Source organism: Malaya genurostris, chromosome 2, assembly GCF_030247185.1.
Source record: "Malaya genurostris strain Urasoe2022 chromosome 2, Malgen_1.1, whole genome shotgun sequence".
In the NCBI taxonomy this organism is placed as follows: Eukaryota; Metazoa; Arthropoda; class Insecta; order Diptera; family Culicidae; genus Malaya; species Malaya genurostris.
The window spans coordinates 272,727,266-272,748,007 of record NC_080571.1 but is presented as its reverse complement, the minus strand read 5'-3'; the positions used below and the strand labels follow the sequence as shown (position 1 = coordinate 272,748,007).

Genomic DNA, 20,742 nt, shown 5'->3' with positions numbered 1-20,742 from the left:
AATACGTGACAATTTTCAGCTCAAGTCGAGATCTTCGATCTTCGGACTTGATCACTCACTCAATAGTAGTATGTTTCTATACAGGGTGCGCCATTTCTAATGCCGGTATGTAAACATTGAATCACTTTAATAAAAACTCGTTTTCGATCAATCAAGGGACTACTTTTATTACACAAAGCAAAATGTGCCGGTTGTATAGAGATGCTCTAGATGCTAAAATCTGTAGACCTTTCTTTTGACATCAGGTACTTTTTTCTCGCAGGAACTGAATCGTTAATGTCGTAGTGTGGCAGAGTGCCAGTCACGTATCCAGAGGGGGGCGAGGTGCCCTTGCCGGGGTAAAATAAATGACAATAATAATATTACATAAGAATTTCAGACCCCTACTACCGGGTACTGGAACCAGAGCCTACTAATATGACTTATATGGAACAATCACAAATTTGATTTGAATACTCCATGAAATTTCCAGTGGAAAAGTTCAAAGTGTCTGTTAAAAAGGTCGGTAAAAGGCACACCGAGAATAAGGTAAAGTAATCCTCAGTAACATTTTTTTATCTGAGGGCTCCTCCCGAAACGAAATCCTGCATAGTGCACCGTCTTGTTTTAACCAATTGCCCTGAAAACCCCAAATCATCCTTCAAAAGTCGCAGTAAAGAGGTTTCACTGACGTCCAAATGCTGAACGCGGTGACGATACAACTCTTTTGATGAGCATGAACTTAGCGAGGCACCTCTCGCCGATAATAACGCATATAGGTGAATAATTTGTTGCTAATTAGTAACGGAAATTTTGAATTTGTTGCTCAGTTTTTTTGAGTACTTCGCTAAGTTCATATGAATTCCAATTTTTTGTCTTACGAAAGCTACAAGTCAATTTTAAATATTTTGGAACATGCTTAACATCTATATTATTACAAAACCGTGTGACAGCATAATATTTTTCGCTTAGTACACAAAATTGTTACTTCGCAAGTAAAAACATCGATTTCCAGGGATTTGCTTGCAATTGAGGTTTGTAAATGTTTTCGTAAACTTCTCACATGCGTTGCTAAATATGCGGAAATTTACCATGTATCAAATTCACTACTGAATGCAATCAAGAAGATTGGGTCGCGACATACCATAACTTTTATAACGCAGCGGAATTCCGCCTTACGTCTTACGCACATTCCTCGGTTCTTTACATATTCCTACGACGTTGTATTATTGGACTGCGTGAGGTTCCGTTCTCATGTAACGACTATTAATAATTCAATAAATTTATTGTCGTTGCAGGTACACCAAGAATTTATCACCGGACAAGGTAAATTTAAGTGCGTTCCGGGGAGAAGGTGAACTCTCGAATTTGCAACTGGACGAGAACGTACTTACCGAGCTGCTGGAACTGCCGGCTTGGCTTCGGCTAACGTCCGCCTGGTGCAATCAAGTGTCATTTCGAATATCGTGGACAAAGCTGAAAAGTACTCCCATCACGCTGGTAAGTGTTGTTTAACATATACATATTTACCGGTGAATGTCCTTTGGTGACCCACTAAGTATGCTTCACTATTACTTTTCGTCTTGTGTATTATGTTATGCATTATTCAGTTATGATAATCACGTATCTCGGTTTTTTTCGTGCGAAGGCGTGGAACTGTCTAAAGAAGCTACTAATGGCAACTGACCAGCTGGCAATTTTTTACATGATAGTGTCGAGTTCCATTGCATTTCCTGCACATATGCGAACATACAAAAAAGAAAAAAAGCATGTTGATTTAATGATACATTTATGTATTGTTTCTATATGATGCGAAGCCACCGATTAAATTTTTCGGTGCTTTGCAATGTCCATAGGATTACTACCTCAAGTCTAGTAGCTTATAATGGAGAGGTATGAAAAGAGGAAAATTGGTGATATTTGAGTAATTTATTGTTGTTTGATTTTTTTACATTCGAAACCAAATAGGCAGAAAAAGGAAAGGCTTAACTGTTGGGTCTACATGTAAGTTTTAAGGCTAGTTTTTTTTGCTGAAATCATTATTCAATTGTATAAAATTGAAACCACGAATTTCATTGGCATGATGATTGGCTCAAACGCATCAATTGTACACCGTCCCGTGAAATTTATATGGAGCGTTACAGCAACTCATTAGTGCTAACGCCCTTCTGGTTTCGGCAAATGCATAGCATCACCTTGGAACAGTTGATATCGGGCTTCGGTTGATGTCTTTGTCCAATGAGTGTTCTAATTGTAAATCTAAGAATTTTTCTGATCTTCCAAACCAGTATTTGCAGGTCTTTGCAGATAGAGAAGGCTTTCCAAAGGGTTCGCACTATGATCGATAACTTTCAGTTGCTTTTTCCGAAGTGAAATCCAAAAGTGTCTTTCGAAAGATGGCGATTTGGTAGCACAAATTTTCGATATTTTCAATACTACAAAACAATTTTTTTAAACGCACTAAAAAGATAACAAGTGAATGATTTTGAAGTCTGCTTATATTGTTTTGGCATGAAGATGGACACGAAACAGTTGGCGCATTTTTATTCTCGCGCCGCTATCTAGTTGAGTATGTGTGTATATTATTTTTTTTGCACTAGCTTTTCTCGAAGATAGCTTGACCGATTTTCAGAAATTGAGATTTAAATAACAGGTCTTAAGTTCCCATACAAAAACCCTGAATATTATTTTGGATCCGACCTAAAGTTCCGGAAATATGGGGTAAAAGGCGCAAAAAATTATTAAAATAAGTGCACCAACTTCTCTCGGAGGTAAAGGTATTGCGATCCCATACAAAGATCCTGAATTTTGTTTCGATCTGACGTCCGGTGCCAGAGTTATGGGGTAAAATGTGCAAACAAATTTAAATACGGGTACTAATTTTTCTCAGAGAGTGTAATGTGGTGTCAAATGAATGGTCTTATGGTCCTTAACAAAACTTCTACATTTCATTTGAATTCGACTTCCGGTTCCGGAATTATAGAGTCATTAGTGTAAATTTCAATTTCAAATTACTTACTTACTTTTCTCAAAGACGGCGTGACCGGTTTTGATGTGGAACACACCTTTATTTTCTATATAGGGGTGCAAATCAGAAACTCAAGGAAAAATACACGTAGAAATCTGGTCAGGTTTTAAACACTTACAGCTCAGTCTATTTTGTATCAATTTTTATTATTATTTCATCTTTTGATTGGAAATACTTCTAAGTTTCGATTTGAATGTATCAAGTCACGTATTTTCAATTATATATGATTGAAATCTTGATTAGTAGCGAGCAGTGTCTTATTTTGTCTGTTAAAACTCTCCGGCATACCGGATTTCCCTGCCTTAGACGACGGTTTTGAAGGAGTAAGCGATATATCAAAGGGAAAGCATCGCTCTGATTGGAAGCACGCGAATCTATGAATAGAAGCGAAATTATAGCTAGTGTTTCAGTCCTCCGCGTTGAATGCTAGAGGTAGGTTGTTGTCAGACAGCAAGACAAAAAGTGCCATAAAACGAATTGGTGTGCTCTGATCTTGTGTCATGCGAGTTCGGATGAAATTCCACACACTTAAAAAAATGTTGCATCTTCTTAGATGCACATAAAAGGAGCGTCGCGATTCACTTACATTCACAATACATAGCATGTAAAGATAAGTCATATCATTAACTTCACAGTTAATTTAACTGAAGTTTACATCGATACAAATGCAAAATTTATATTTACATGTTAGTAGATGTAATATTCACCCTTATTCTGAATAACGACGTATCGTTTTTTCGATCGTATTTCATTCGTATTCCTAATAACGCTAGCAAAATCAAAGGTAGCTAGGATTCGACCGAACCATATTCGATCGAAAAACCAATACGTCGTTATTCAGAATAAGGGCGATTGTGTCATCACCGAAGAAATTACGGCATACTTGAATTTACGTCAAGCGTAAATTTCATTTTTTCTAAGAGTGCATGTTATGTCGTATTCGCCTGAGAAATTTGCTATTACTCCAGGGTAAATTTTAAGTGCTTAAGATTAATTTCTAGTTTATATAAGATGAACTCGATTAATAATGAGAAAAAGTTTATCGCTTCAACCGAAATCGCAGAATGGTAGAGAAACTTAACGCTATAAAAATAACTACTTGCATACAAAACTTGAACACAAGCTTGGCGAAGAAAAGCCTTAATATCGAAATCCGTATCGCAAGTATGTACAAAGATATAATTGCATACATTTGGGATATTGATGTAATCTCGTCGGCTACAAAACAAATACAAATCAAGACAAATAGGGTGGATATTTTGGGTTCGCGTGTTTGGTGGATCAATGGCTCGAACAATCCAATGGGGCTGATCCTTGTAGTTTTTACTTTTATTTAGACTTGAATGAATGGTCGTATGTTATGGTATAAAACTTCTGAATTCCATCTGGATCCGACTTTTGGTTCCGGAATTATAGGGTAAAGACTCCTATCGGTAGTCATTATCAGTAGACGACCAAACAAACTGATTTCGGCTATCATGGTCCCTGGTTTCCGATTCCGGAGACTCCAGAAATATGGCCACATTATCCCAAATGGATCTCACTCACTTTCTCAGCGATGGTTTGACCGGTTTTCACGAATTTGGATTCAAATGAAAGGTCCTGTGATCCCATACGGAATCATCTAGCGAGGATTGAAGTTCACTTTGTCTGTGGCTCATCACATCATCCAATCCATCGTCGGACTTTTGGGTGGTTTCCGTTTTCTTTTTGTGTTCCTCGTTGATCGCAGTCTTGGACTTGTTGCTAGTTGCTGCAGATGCGCGTTGTACATTGATTGCAGTTAATAGTATGTTTGATGGTGAAAGTGTTTTTGAAACAGGAGTACTGCGTTCACTAGTTGTTGAGCGCTTGACCTTGTTTTTGGTTAAAAATGTTTTTTTTGTAGTGTCAGCGCAGGGTTGACCGTAGTGAACAGGTTGTTCACAAAACTAACATGTAATCAGCTGATTCTCATAGGTAACTAGCGATTTACAAGGATGTCTCCCGCCCTAATCACACATTACATAAGATGGAATTGCCTTATGCATTCGCATACTTAACACTCGCACGCTATTCCGGTTACTGAGGAAAAATTCGCCAAACTTCCCTTTCGATGGAAAGAATTTCTCCGTACTGCGACATATTTTCTCGTACGAAATGATTACCGACCTGCCGGGGAAGGCAATGTACACGTGCCTCTATGGCATCGTCCAGGTCCAACACGTACACCGGGGTTTTTTATTAATCATTATCATGCTCAATACCGTGCACCTCGTTGTCAACCGAAGCGAATGCAATTGTACACAGAGTTACACGCCTTGTTGAATTGAATCTCATTTACATCATTAACGTCTATATGTATTCGTTTTTTACATAAGATTTCAATTTCGTTTGCTTCTGGTCTAGCTTTGCGGCGTTTGAAATCAATACAAATTGAATTTGGCTGTAAGCAATTTTGTGAATGACTGTGTAGGATGAGATACGAACACGAACTGATACCACAGTATTATATATGATGGTATAATTGATATGAGAAAGGCATCATTACACCACTGGGTGGATTAAAACAGGGTTTTCAACTGCAAGTTAGTGCCATATGCATTTAGTGAAGTGGGTATGTTAAAATTCTTGCCAAATAAAGAGCTTATATGGGCAGTGTTGATTCATAGCTTTGTTTTGAAAAATGTCCCATCTACTGAATCCCATCAAATTCTTTTGGAAACTTACAGAAACAAGCTCTATCGGTAACGACTTGTAAACGTTCATTAAAACCATTTCAAAGTGGGGATTTATGTGAAAAATACAAATAACGCACAGGTCAACCAAAAAAAAAAAATGAAGATGCTGAATTGCAAGGATTGTTGAGCAAAAACAGTACTCAAACTCAAAAACAAATGGTGAAGCAGTTCGACGTCAGCTGTCAAGCCATTTCTGACCAAAAGGTGGGAAAATTTCAGATGGTGGAAAAATGGGTTCCTCATAAGTTGAATGAGTGTTATTTTATTTTTTCGGCAGGGTAAAAACGGTTTCTTGCCCTGCTTTGTTACGCGAGATGAGAAATAGATTTATTTAGAGAGCAGTAAATTATGGGTCAATCCTAACTACATCAGCTGACTTCCGACTATCATTTGTTTTTTTCGATATCTCACGCACTTGCTGAGCAAAACTTCATTAGATATGAAGATATGGATGAAATGGCTTCACGACTGCAACGCTTTAAAAGATGAACAGTTCGTTCGATCAACATGTACCTTCAAAATTAGCTTGTCAAGATTGAAACATCGAAATCCATATGGCACCACTTATCAACTTCTGATTTGGTTGAAGTGTCGAATCCGTAATCAAAATGAGATTGCAATTTTCAAAAATATTAGTTTTCAATGCATAGATCGTACAAACTTTATCCACGGACGAAAAAAAATGCTCAGGTTTATCCGCGATGGAAAACTACACTGGTTTATAAAAAACAAAACGAGTACGGTTCATTTAAACATTAAATTTAGTTGTATCGTTACACAAATAAGAGCGTAGGTAAATATCATCATCAATAAAATCAACCGGAAGAAAAATATTTTTCGTTCGGCTGGACCTAAATTTTGATTCAAATCAAGCAGAGATCATTGTTGATGTTGAAGGGAGAAATTGGTTCAAAACAATCATATTCTAGTTTCTAATCAACATAAATCAAATTCAAAAATCTACTAACTGTTTTGTTATTTAAACATGCTTCATTTCTCTGCGTGTACACCAAGACATACGATACACGCAACTTGAACAGGAATATTTTACGTCAACCGGAAGAAAAATGACATATTTTGAAACCTATTAAGCTATCGAAGTTTGCAAAGAAATATCCCGTGTGGTAGACCATCGGTTTCTGTGGTATGAAGAACGACATTTATATCGCGACCGAGATAATCAATCAGAAGATTTATATGCTTGAAAAAAATGTATTTCGCCATTGTTCGTTCCTTTCTGTTTCGCGTGGTTTGGTATATTGCCAGAAAGAAAAAAAATGCTTTAGAGTGGTATGCCTCGGACAACACCTAGGTTGGGTCAAAGGACATGAATCCTCTCAGAACGCCAGAGCTGCGCTTAATAGAAAAAAAATTGGAAATTCGTCAAGCGAACCTCCAGAAGACGCGAAAGACCGTAGTCAGCAAGATACAGTTCAAGCCAATGTGTCCATGGAGGCTGTGCAAAATTTGATTGAAAATAAGCAAACAATCGGTCAAATCTAACGAAAACTTACGAAACTGCCTACATTTTAGATTAAATGCTTCGAGCTGTTGCTAACATTCAGGGATGTAGGAAACTCTGTCGAGTTTTCTCTACTTAGAATATCTTCTCGCACTACATTCAAGCCTATTCGTTCCAAAAATACCAAACGTTAGAGAGCAATGATAACTTTTGTTTATTTTAGTCGCGCTGTATTTCGAAATGTTCTAAATTTAGTCAACCAATTCATTCTGATGGGCGTTTTCAAACTTTTGCAGACACTCGACGAGGTTCGAATAACGATTGAAACATGTGAAATAGCACGGAGTGGTACACCAACGGCCGGCTTTTCAAGTTTATCGGTGCCCCAGGGCAAGTACAGTTTCATACACAAAGTTATCGATGGCATCACGATCGTGGTCAACACGGTTAATGTGGAACTGAACAGTCCTGCCTTCACAGCATCGGTGCAACTGTCCAGAATAAGGGTCGAATCACGCACGCCAAAATGGCAATCAGGCGAACTACCGTATACAAGAATTAAGGACTCCAAACGAGGACAGATACTGATATTCAAGGAGCTGTCCTGGCAAACAGTTCGCATTGAAGCTAGTTCTACCCAAGATACAAGTCTGACTCCATTACGGTTGCTTACAAATCAAGCTCGTTGTAGAATAACGATTAAGAAAAAACTGTCCGATTGTAGTATAATAGCTAGTAGATTGGTATTAATATTAGACGATCTGCTGTGGGTTTTGACTGATTCGCAACTCAAAGCAGCTCTCCATTTCGTTGACTCCCTCTCGGGATTGATCAAAGCATCCACGAACGTAGTCCAACGAGCGACAGCCCAAAAGAAACTAGAAACCCTTCCCGAGTATCAAGCTCAGCTTGCACAATCATCGAGGGTTCAACAGGACACGCAGCAGTTAACAGCAGCACAGCGTTCGTTCGAATGCTACAACGTACGAGAGACATCGTACCATTTCTTCAGTCAACGAATTGATTTGCATCTTTGTGACGACGCCGGTGTCGGTCGATCCAGCCATCCCGACTTGAAGGATGGCGGTGCCTTGCAGATATCAGTACAAGGATTCCAAATTGATTACTATCCATATCATTTGGCAAAGGCAGATCGTTCACATTGGCCGAAGTAAGTAGTATCTAAGCTTAAACATTCGGCGAAAGAAACGCTAATAATCTTTTCATAGATATAAAGAGGCGACTGTACCACCGGCTTTATGGCTTGAGCAGTCTTTGAATGCCTTCCGGGAGTCCATTTTGAATCTATGTCAACCGAATCGACCACCAAATCATCCTAGTCTAGAAAGGTAACATTTTATACCAGCGTTTCATTTTTTTTCGACTTGACTTTATTTTTCACGTTTTAGAACTACCAACCATGGTCAATATCCTCCTCCACCACCACCGCGAAACACCGGTTTGAGTGGGAACCAAACCCCAAACACACCGGGATACCAATCTGCTGCGTCGTCTCCAATGAAGAAACATGTACTGGACAATCTGGCCAAGTTGATGTGTGTATGCGTGATAATGAAAGTGGAAGAGTTTACTCTTTATCGTGTTACAACTTCCGGCAACAAGCAAATGCCAAAGGAGTTTGTTTCGGGTAAGTTTTATTTTGAAATTATATCTCATGTGGTAGTTTTTCAGTGTATCAATAAAAAACTGGTTCCATTTTTACTTTGCACGCTGTGACACACATAAACATTACTAACGAAAGCACTAAGCAAAAGGAGAAAAGGTATCTAAAGTGTATATTAATTCTTTTCGTTCGGCATGTGATTCATAATTAGTAGAACTTTCCAATCAATCTTCATCATAATCGTAATCATCGGCATATTCGTCTTCATCCTCGTCATCATCGTCATAATGAATCAAGTAGCTAGTCGAAAATAGTCGAATAGTAAAAAAGTAGATAAATTCAACCAAACTCAGAACACTAGCGCCCATAAAAAATCCCAGGATTCCACCAACCGATACCACGATGTCTAAGTTCTCGTGCACGATCTGTCTTCGGTAGCGCTGCGTCGGCAGTGCCAACAATTTAAAGAGTACCGATCGATCATTACCTTCTTCGGTTTTTGATTGCTTGCCAATTACTCTGATTTCATGCTCGTTGCAAGATGGTAGACACTGGCAAACCAGCCCATTGGTCCGCCAGGGTTGCATGATTGTTGTTTGGGGAAACATAAGGTCCTTTTGGTCCAAGCAAAATAGCCCGTCGTAGCCGCATATTGGACTTTCGTCGTTTTCTGCAATAAAGTGATAGAGAGCTTTCAACACGATGTTCTCGCTTTTACAATCGAATGATCATACCATCGATGATCATATTGTGATGACTGCAGTTACACGCCTTAATTTGAGCCATTTTAAGACATTCCGTGACACAAACACTGTAACTATATTTGGAATAGTTAGTGTTTGCGTTTTCATCGGGAAAAATGCAGCGGCGTATTTCTTGATCAACGCTATGTATCAAAGGATCATTCACCACATTCTGCGTTGTGAAAAATACTTTGCCTGCATACCCTTCCGGAATATGAGTGAACTGTGCCGTGGTCAACAGTATGTGGGGTATGTCTTCTTCGTTGAGAATATAGGCCTAGAAGCGGTAGAAAAATATGTGTCACTTTTGAGAAGTTGCCATTCATTTGTTGATGTTTGCTAAGCCTTTTAGTATACTTACTGAACTAGCCTTAGAGAAGTTTAGCAATAACTCTCCAGAGGAGTGCGTTGAACGTCCGACTTCCATATTGAACCATTGTGGTCCGCCCCTGAAATGAGTAGTTGCTATGATGAACGAATTCATAACGTACTGATATAATTACAATTACATCAGTACAAAGTTATCACATTTTCTATTTCTTTTAGGTCAGACCATACTACGTACATAGTTCCCACAATTTGAAAAATAGTCGTTATTTTAGTTATATTACTAAAGTTTTTAAATCATGGAGCTCTATTTTTTTTATTCACAATCAGAAATCTGTTCATGCTCAAAATAGGCTTATTTCCAACTTGAACTGACTTGAATGAAACTTACTTCTCAACTAGCTGTATGGAGTTTAACAAGTAACATGATCCCATCGTGGTTTGAATTGAATGAAAATACTTGCAACAATCGAACTGCTGTCCATTCCAGGTACATGCCTTGAAAAGCTCGTGACAGTTGGCTCTCACTTTGGCGGCAAAAATGTTATATCCTTCCTCCGGACATCTCATGCATCCATCGCAATTCTTATACGGTACACAGTACGACATAATCGATCCGTAGTTGTACAGATTATGGTAAACGATTCTCAGCATGAAATCTTCTACGTCGTAGTTATACTCCATGTCTTCATCTGTCTTCAGTTGCTCCACCATGTTTTCCAGTTTTTGATAAGTTTCCTTAGTGTAACCCACTTCGCAGATGCCAACCGATGGAAAGTGTACCACACTTCTTGCCGGCATATTTTCGATTACCATACTGACAGTATTTTTGTGAAAGTTTTCCATATAGTTAGAGATCAGATAGTATGATCCGGTCCAGGATAACAGTACGCATCCCAGCCAAAACAAACGTTCTGTGTAGTGGTACTTTGAATTTGCTATATAACCTAATCCCATTAAGGAACAATTACTGCAATAATCCACGAAAATACTCAAGCACACTTTAAACACACTTCTCCATTTCATCCTTGCAGCAAACTGTTTTAAGGCGTAATGTCACAGTAATATTTTCATCGTCACGAAATACATCGCTGCATAATATGCGGTTGTTGCTACAAGATGAAACGGCAGATAACGAAATTAATTTTAATTTTCACCGTAATCAACTTATAAACTGTTGATGTGAAGCTCATCAAATATTCATCCATTATAGATCCTATCCGAACGCTAAAAAAAGCATGACGTACCGGCATTTTGCTATCGAATTTCAGTTTACACCACTTCATAGCGTTCTATTGAAACAAAGCTACGCACGAACGTTGTTGCTAGTATGTACTTATAATTGCATGCTAGTTCATACTGCACGTTATTAACAGGAGTATATTGAATCAGTTGATTATCTCTTTATTTTCTTTTGCAGGTGATCGAGATCGTTGGTCGTTACCTCCTGAATTGCCGACGTTGCATGCAGAGTTTACCTACTTTTACTATCCAGGAGATTTTGTTTTTCCATGTAAAGATCTATTTTACAAATTTCTAAGAATAGAAAAATGCTTACTTCTCTATTTTGCAGTGCCTCCATCCAAAGCTTTCGTCCATATTAATCCGGTGCAGGTCAATTTCGATCTGGACAGTTGCTTGTGGCTTTGTTCGTTTGTGCTCAACCTCCACGAGAGTCTGTTGAAGACGAACAATGTGACCGGAAGTCTGAACTCACCCTCATCCTCGTCATCCGGTGGTCAACCGGAACATCAACCTAATCTATTGTACATGGATGTAAAAGTAGAAGTCATCATGCCCAGAATTGTGTTCGAAGCACCGACCAATGCGCCTCAACAACGGGACCGACCGAAGGCAATGAGTATTCAGGTTTCACGATTCGCCATGACAAATATTCGCGAGATGGGTGCCTCACGTGCGGATTTAGCGCAAGCAATTTCATCGTTGCAGGAAGGCAGTTTAGTGTTCGGTTCCGGGTTTCCATCCAAACCCGGAGATTTGTGTATTGTCACCGATAGAATATTGTCACATATTGCGGCATCTGATGTCATGAATGCTCAGCCTAGTTCACCAGAAATGCAATCAGCTTTCAGCAATTTAACACGCTACGCCATGTGGGCTGAGCCTCGCGATGTGTGGTGTATGAAATTAGATCCTATTTGGGTGGAGTTCTATGGAGCAAAATCAGTGGGACCAAATCGTGCGATTTCGTTCGTTGATGCTGTACCTGTTACGATTTGGTTGCACGGTAGCTCCGACTATGATATCCTGCCGAATCAGTTAAATAGTGAACAATTTTGCAATGAATTCGTACACAACAAAAAACGATACAGCAATATTTCAAACTCTACTAAATCGAGTGATAGTTTGATTCTGACACCCGCCAAACTGAAGCAAACTCTAGATGAGAATGTTATTGGCCCTATAGAGCCGCAAATGGCATATGAAGGTGAACCTTACTTTCAGTTCGCGGATTGCCTTCCATCAACCATAGGTGACAACGTGAAAAAAAAAGTTGACGAAGTGAAAAATGTCCACACCTCCGTAGATAGTGATGCAGATAAAGCCAAATCGGCGGATCTGCACGTGATAGCACATGTATCAAATTTAGTTAGCGTCCAAATTGATCACTACCAGTATCTGTTTTTATTGCGCCTGGCAGAGGAGCTGACGGAGTTGGCAACGTTCCTATCGCTAGATTCGAAGCGTATTCTTCAAGAGGTAAGCTGTGCAAATCCTCTACGTATAGACAGTTCCACTAAATAACTGTCATTGGTCTACACATTCTTTGCAGGCAAATGTAGAAAGATCAATAATCGTTGGCTGTGTCATACCGCAAGTTGAAGTTTCACTTGTGATGCCTTCCCAAACACCCGGCAAGGAATCGAGCGGGGGCGACGGGGAAAGTGTGCTTCCCGATTCGGCCAGTTTAGGTGACGATCTACTTACTAATGGTATTATAGTAGTGCCTATACGGGAGCTCGAGTATTCGGTTCTCACCAACGAGATCACATTCATTACTAGATGATTCTTCCTTTTTTCCATTAAGGTTCTTGCTGGCCTAACTCGATGGATCAAACTAGGAATTCCAATATATTCAGCAGTACGGAGTGTCCATCGCCGGTTCCTGTTGAGGTACCGGTGGAATTTGAGCACCATCCCGTGCCCAACACTCACGGGTAAATCACTCGTCTATTATTTGTAAGCTACAATGTTTGAATTATTGTAAACATTTTCCAGTCACAACGTTCAGATTAAAAGTGTTCCTCAAACATCACCCTCAGTCGGTGTTATAACTGTTGAAACACCTACTTCGTCGTCGATTGCGATATCGAAACCCCAACCGCAGCAACCGCATCAACCGAAACCACGAAACTCGACAACCGATTCGTCTTCCTTCTCGAAGGAAATAAATTCCGGGCTGAGTTCGATGAGGAAAGGATTTTCCCAATTCATGACATCACTAGATTCAGCTCTGAAAACAAATGACGACGTTAGCGATACCTTGTCTGTTCAATCGGACCTGAGTTCCGACTCAGAGAATTATATCACGATGCTGAGTGAGACCGAGAAAACGGCCGATTGTATGGATGTAATGTTCAAGCTGAACCCTTTCAGTAATGATAACAGTGTGAAGGTAGCACCTATCGAAGTCGCTAGCGAGGTTTGCGAAGATCCCTATCTTACCAACATGTCATCACCGTCCGAACCATCCGAGGCCAGCAGCTTACGTAGACGTGATTTGGTGTCAATGGTTACTTTTCGGTATAACATAGCAGGCTGTATAGTTTTATTTTTTTTTACATTGTAAGCAATTTCAGACTAACAACAGTAGAAGTAATTCGTCAAAATATTGGCAACAATTCATCAATTAGACTTCAAGTTTCAGCCGTCAGTTGTGATGAATGCGGAGCAATCCCCTGGGATGAATTTCAGGTTCGTATATTTATTCAAGCACCTTTAGGAATCAAAGCACCTTCATGCATTTTAGTTTAGTTATCCTTATCGAAGTTTCACCGAAACGTTTTAGGCCTATAGCTATGAAACAAATACTTTCCTTTTCATTCCACTTGATCTCAATGTGATTCGCTTCGTAGCTTACAAAATACTGAGAATCACTTCCATATTCAACAAATAGCATCGTGCTGTTTAGCGTAACTATTGCGTTTATTGAAATGCCTGATATTTCAGTGAAAATTATACTAAACTAGTCACGTTTCCATGTCAAGTTTTCTCAGTATATGTAATGTAAAAAAAAACCATCGCCGGCTGAAATAAATCTATCCATTTTTATGTTCAAACCTTGTAAATAATCCCATGTATTGTTTTCTGATTCTATTCGTCTATTATTCAATTTATGACACAACTAACTATACATTCTTGTAGTATCAGAATACAGTTTTCATATGCAGAATTTTTCATAATTTTAACAACAATATATAGAACGAACAATTTGGCATGCTACTCGCGCATATGAAATCTATTTCAAAGAGGAATTTCAACTTGCAGTTTAAGAAAGAAAAAAAACATTTGTCTCACCATCGTTTCATAGATATTGAAATAATATATTGTATTTTTCTAATCAAGGTGTTAATGTGTTGCGAATATATTTTATTCTTTTTTTGCATGCTTTCTCTATCTTCTACTTAAAAACAACACTTAAAATACTACTCGTAAAACAAAAACAAATAAACGTCTACAACTACGGTTACCAACATCCTATAATGACCGCAACGTTATACCGGCCATCGAACAACAAACGAATGCAAATCCGCTAAAATATAACATGAATTGATCATTTTTATACGTGTGCGTGTCGTGTCTATATTACCATACCTGTAAATGTTGTGAAACTGCAATTACCGGTAACTGTTTGTACAAAACCGACGAAAACCATTGAATTATTGCTCATGAACACCGGAATGTGGCCGCTTGCTTTCCGATGGACACATGGTTTGGTTTCTGGCGGTTGTGATTGCGTGTGTGTATGCGTGCGTGCTCGGTGTGCTGTGTTTTAAACAATGTTCTTGAAAAAAAAACGAAACCAATTGCCGATAAAACGCGATACATGCATACACACTCACAGAATGGCCAGCAGAAGTTAAAGGTATTTATTCTTTCATTACTTTATCTACGACTAATAATAATTTTAGTTTTGAGTGGCTTCGAGAGAACAGAAGAAGGATCAGTTGATTTTAAACTGTGTGGTGTTTTAGTTAACCCTACATGTGCACATTTCATATTTTCCGTTAAAATTTGCATTTTTGAATCCTATGTTTAATGGCTTACCCTATGTTTTGCTCGATTCCTGATTTCAGACAATGTCCCTGATTTTGTACAAAACTCGTCGCAAATTACACTTCCATCTGTTGGTCTTGCTCGTTGTGCACCTTTGTCAATGTGGAAACGGATTATTGTCGAACTTTTATGTTTACTGTTGGGTTGATTCTGGAAATTTGGACCGTTTTCGCTTTCACTTTTCTTCACGTTTCGTCTTAGACTCGTCAGTGCAGAGCAGTTCAAATTGAACTGCTTAATGCAAACTTAAACAGTTCAACTTGAACCGCTAAGCAGACGTAAAGTTAATGCTACTTGCAAAACACTTATTAATTGGCACCGAAGTGCCATGTCTTTGCTGACGTGCCGAACGAAAACGTTATTTTCGGCTAATAATGGCCGATTCAGGTATGGTCATTTAGGGGTAAACCTAAGTTTGTGCTTAGGGCACATAACCGTTTTTACTTTTCTTTACGTTTCGTCTTAGACTCGTCAGTGCAGAGCAGTTCAAATTGAACTGCTTAATGCAAACTTAAACAGTTCAACTTGAACCGCTAAGCAGACGTAAAGTTAATGCTACTTGCAAAACACTTATTAATTGGCACCGAAGTGCCATGTCTTTGCTGACGTGCCGAACGAAAACGTTATTTTCGGCTAATACTGGCCGATTCAGGTATGGTCATTTAGGGGTAAACCTAAGTTTGTGCTTAGGGCACATAACCGTTTTTACTTTTCTTTACGTTTCGTCTTAGACTCGTCAGTGCAGAGCAGTTCAAATTGAACTGCTTAATGCAAACTTAAACAGTTCAACTTGAACCGCTAAGCAGACGTAAAGTTAATGCTACTTGCAAAACACTTATTAATTGGCACCGAAGTGCCATGTCTTTGCTGACGTGCCGAACGAAAACGTTATTTTCGGCTAATACTGGCCGATTCAGGTATGGTCATTTAGGGGTAAACCTAAGTTTGTGCTTAGGGCACATAACCGTTTTTACTTTTCTTTACGTTTCGTCTTAGACTCGTCAGTGCAGAGCAGTTCAAATTGAACTGCTTAATGCAAACTTAAACAGTTCAACTTGAACCGCTAAGCAGACGTAAAGTTAATGCTACTTGCAAAACACTTATTAATTGGCACCGAAGTGCCATGTCTTTGCTGACGTGCCGAACGAAAACGTTATTTACGGCTAATACTGGCCGATTCAGGTATGGTCATTTAGGGGTAAACCTAAGTTTGTGCTTAGGGCACATAACCGTTTTTACTTTTCTTTACGTTTCGTCTTAGACTCGGCCTTATATACGTATGTAAAGTGAATATAGGATTTGGTGGATGCTGTTGGTGTTTTTTTTCCTTTTTCGGGATAGTCTACGAAATGTGACCCTTCAGATGCTGCTTCGGAGCACTCGTGCCCGCTACAGTTCATTGTCGGGTACCCACTCTGTTCTCTGGTATGTGATAGTGGATCCAAGTTTTATAAACAGCTATCTATAAGCCAAAAGTCGATCGTATGACCAAACCCCGTTTTTGAAGTACACTCAGCGACAGGATAATTTTTTCATCAGCAGGATCTCGCCCAAAACATTGAGATTACTTTTTACCCATCGTATTATGGATCAATTTACATTCTTGAGGAAACAGACATTATTGTAAAAAAAATACAAAACAGAAATATCAGTTTATTTAGTTCATTTTTCTGATTAAAGTCCAATCTTTTCTTCTTCTAATGGTAGCGGAGAAAACACAGCATTTTGCAACAATGTCTGTTTTCCTATGATTGTTAGTAGAATTATGTCAGTAACACTCTGTTTCCAGAAAAGCGTTTTTATTATGTCGTTTTATTTTCGCGAAATGAAGCTTTTTTTATTCGAACACTAAACTAAGCAGGGTACTGTAATATTTGATTATCTGTTTATGTAGACTTCGTAACCGATTCGTAAGTGTACATGACAGTTCCATGGCTAGTGCTACGATTGTATTGGCAGTAATATTCCTTCAAGGTCAGTCATCTCAGCAGCGGCTTTTTTTAAATACGAGTTCAATGCAAGTATTTTTCATATACTGTTTAAGGATTAGAGATAGATACAGATGAAAAGTAAATAAAACATAACCTTCAAGAGAACGTTTAAACTGTTACGATATGGAAGCAGGGGCCCGGTGTATCAATACTTACAATTGAAGTTCCTAATGGTCTCAAACCATGACCAGTAGGTCACGGACAGTAATGCCGAGTCCGTAATATTTTATCGCAAAAGGATAAAGATTAATACTGGACGATTTTCGAGTGCTTGAAGATCAAAGGATTATTTATGAAAGTATAGTTCGCATATTTACAAATAAATATATTTGGAACCTAAAAAGCTACTACCTAAATAGTCAAAACAAAAATTAACAGTGATTTTGGCAACAGTTACGTAGTCCTACGTCAACAGGTGAACAAAATCGTTTTGGGCTGTCCCTTGTTGGTTTCGTTTATTAGTGGTTTTGAAACAGAATTTTCTTGAAATTCAACATAATCCATAATAAAAAGATCTGATAGCTGCATTTACACGAGTCATTATTTTTGTCAATGCTCGAAATTTTGACAATGCTATTAATAGAGCGATAAAAATGATCTCGTATATGAGCAGAAGAGAAGAGTTGATACAGCCGATCAACGCCAAACCTTTTGTACCGGTAACTTCAATCAATCCCCAGAATAGTACACCTGTCAAGCGTTCCTGTGCTCGTCCTTTTTGCCAGGTTTAATAACAACCACGAGAAACATTATTTATTTGTCATGCCGGCAGATTTGTCAGTAGCGTCAAATTGCTATCTTTTATACCCCAGTTGGCGATTGAAAGAAATGATTGAAAACTACTCAAAATTAAGCAAAAATTAGTCAAACAATAAGTACTTTTTTCTACTTTCTGTGCGGAACAGACTGAATAATTGTTAGAAGAGAAAGCAAACAAAGAGAAGCAGCTACTTCTTCAAAATTTATCATATGAAGTAGGTACAATCGTTGACACTTTATTTTTTATGGTAAATACAGGTAATTCTGGTTTACTACAGATACTGTTGAAGTGGAAATTTTTCCTCGATCTCCAAATTTAGCGCTATTTGAATGTCACCTATTCCGATCGATGCAAATCGTTCTTTTGGAATATTTTTCGCAATAATGTCTTTCATTTTAAGAGAATGCATCAGTAATTTGTTTCCAGACCTACAAGATAACTGGCGGATAATGCATATATTTTTTGTTAACACTCTACTCATATATTTTGCTCTATAAATGTTCACTCAGCCAAATGATACTAAATTTACCAAATGTTCTACAAAATGTCCCACTGTAGATCAGGCAGGTAAAACCCAACACTTCATGACTGGTCTGGGATGTCTGGTCACTTCTCTATAGCACTACGAAACCGAACATTGCATGCGTTTTTTTTAACAGCACTAAAAACTTTTCAATCCAAATTTCTGCACTATCTAGTGTTTAGATAATGTATTTCAATACACTCATGTCTTTCTTCATGCTGGAGCTCTCAAAATCGTCTGTCGAATTCTTTTGAAAATAATTCGTGGGATTAAAAAGCTTTTTGGAAATCTTAGAAGACTTGAGTGTAGATACCGTATGCAACACTTAGGTACCATGCTACCGGTATTCCTCTTTATTATTGGTAGTATTCAAATAATTAACGCTTGATATCATTTCAATACCTTTTTTGATCTTGCATTAAAAATCTGATTCTCTCTAATATAGCTACAATAAGGATGTTAGTGATTTTGTTCAGTTTTGACAAAAACCATCGATAACTAATTCTTGGAATGTTCTTTCTCTTTTGATCGTCTGTGTTATTTTCTTCTATCGCTTAACGTTAAATGGATATCAATCGATTTGAAACTTCATACGAACAATTGAAATGCACAGACCAAGTTTGGTGCTAGATGTAGAGCTTGGAACGTTGCACCACACAACCCGGAAGCACCTCCTTGTGTTGCAATTAGATTAGAGGAAGAGCTCGCGCTACCCGTCGATTCACTTAGTATTACCGACAAAAAAATCATCCAAAGGTAGTATACTGCGCTTATAAATCTGTTGGAAAATAACTAATTAGATTACTTTTGTTTCGAATTCCTTCAAAGCTGGTTCAAACGAAAACTGAACGTGGAGGTAAAAAACATCAACCTGCAACTATCGATGAGTTCCGTTATCGGCCTAGGTGACCTAGCAGAAGATGAGGTTATCCCGACGCCTATCCCGATGGAGGTGATATTGGAAAACGTCAAAATCAATCTCATTGAAGATCGCCCTCCGGTAAACATTACCTCACCTGGCACCTTGCCGATGAATCTATCCATAGGACGCATGTTTATTATGCGAGATGATGCTGGAGTATTTTATCTGCAACCGATAGAGAAAAATAAGGAAAAATCGACGGGAACGCGAATTAAGGCGGTTAGGTTGAAAAGCGAGCGAGATTTGGAGATGATCTCGTTGCAGTTGGTCATGCAGCAGCTCAAATTGGATAACGAAAATATGCGAAAACAACTGACCAGCAATAAGTAAGTATGAATGTTCCATACCATACTAATAGAATTAGATATACAGTAAAAAATCATATAAAACTTCTAGAACTAAAGCCAAACAAGAGAACGACGAACTGCGTTCCAATCTCAAGGATGCTCAGGACGAAGTGAATCTTTTGAAGGACGAGAAAAAAACCTTGATGGATACCATTCGATCACTGCAGAATCAACTGATAGCGATGAATGACATGCAGTTGAATGCTACCGATGGTAAAAGATAGCACACCTGCATGGATTGTATACAGTGCTGTGGTGAGAACCCCTACTAGTGACAGTCCAGCAAAGGTTGCGCGTTAAGAGTTTATTGGCATGTCGTATACTTCCGAATCGTTTTGTATGATGTCTTCGTTCGTATTCTGCCATCTCAGTTCTTTTTCCGGTTACTATTTAAACAAGTTCGCTGTGGATGTTCATGGTGATAAAACGTTCAATGTGTGATTAAATTTCCGATTGTATAACCTACCTTCTGAGAGCAAAGACACACACTTTAAGCACTGACAAAAATTGTTCGCCCACCGTTAGCCTGTATAAAGAAGCAGTCACTTAACAAATCAATGTTAGAAAAAGTTAAAATGATGTTTTCTCTAATGAATTCTATCATTTGTGGTTTTAATCACTGTCTGTTCATTCCTAGCAATTAAAATAACTTGAACATGGGCTATGGCGTGTGACAATAACAAACTCATCACCATAAACTACAATCTTTGTGTTCCTTTTTGCAAATATTTCAACGTGAAGAGTTTACCATATTGTAAAAATGAGATAAATGTCTTTTTATTGTACATTGCACAGTTCCGTTTACATGCACTTTCGGTGTCAGCCTGTAGAAGCATTCTAGCTATGCGCATAATCAATCAACTTTTCTCATGTACTGCACCTTTTTCTAATCGGTTTTACGTTAGTCGGATAGATTGATAGATGTATTGCTTTTCTTTAGCATAATCTGAACAAGTAGGTTTTCTTCTGGAATCGATAAAACAACGATCGCTATCACTTTTCGAACTATTCCACAAAA

At 38.4% G+C, this 20,742-nt stretch overlaps 2 protein-coding genes across 2 annotated transcripts in view; one reads left to right on the top strand and one right to left on the bottom strand.

The window, feature by feature from the left end:
* Positions 1-20,214, top strand: part of LOC131430069 (bridge-like lipid transfer protein family member 3B) — a 33,249-nt gene extending 13,035 nt beyond the window's left edge. The window contains exons 2-16 of the mRNA XM_058594714.1: positions 1,278-1,479; positions 7,486-8,360; positions 8,419-8,538; positions 8,599-8,837; positions 8,952-8,972; positions 11,304-11,396; positions 11,457-12,604; positions 12,678-12,837; positions 12,933-13,062; positions 13,124-13,648; positions 13,705-13,819; positions 14,970-14,990; positions 19,069-19,211; positions 19,284-19,703; positions 19,774-20,214. Of these exons, the coding sequence (XP_058450697.1) occupies positions 1,278-1,479; positions 7,486-8,360; positions 8,419-8,538; positions 8,599-8,837; positions 8,952-8,972; positions 11,304-11,396; positions 11,457-12,604; positions 12,678-12,837; positions 12,933-13,062; positions 13,124-13,648; positions 13,705-13,819; positions 14,970-14,990; positions 19,069-19,211; positions 19,284-19,703; positions 19,774-19,948 (4,387 nt within the window). The 3' untranslated portion in view covers positions 19,949-20,214. The remainder of the gene's footprint in view (positions 1-1,277; positions 1,480-7,485; positions 8,361-8,418; positions 8,539-8,598; positions 8,838-8,951; positions 8,973-11,303; positions 11,397-11,456; positions 12,605-12,677; positions 12,838-12,932; positions 13,063-13,123; positions 13,649-13,704; positions 13,820-14,969; positions 14,991-19,068; positions 19,212-19,283; positions 19,704-19,773) is intronic.
* Positions 8,931-11,269, bottom strand: LOC131430070 (sodium channel protein Nach). The gene is made up of 4 exons (XM_058594715.1): positions 10,275-11,269; positions 9,918-10,005; positions 9,548-9,833; positions 8,931-9,483 (listed from the first exon to the last, which is right to left on the bottom strand). The coding sequence occupies exons 1-4, from the start codon at positions 10,907-10,909 to the stop codon at positions 9,038-9,040; spliced, it is 1,455 nt and encodes a 484-aa protein (XP_058450698.1). The 5' UTR covers positions 10,910-11,269; the 3' UTR covers positions 8,931-9,037.
* Positions 20,215-20,742: the final 528 nt, after the last annotated feature.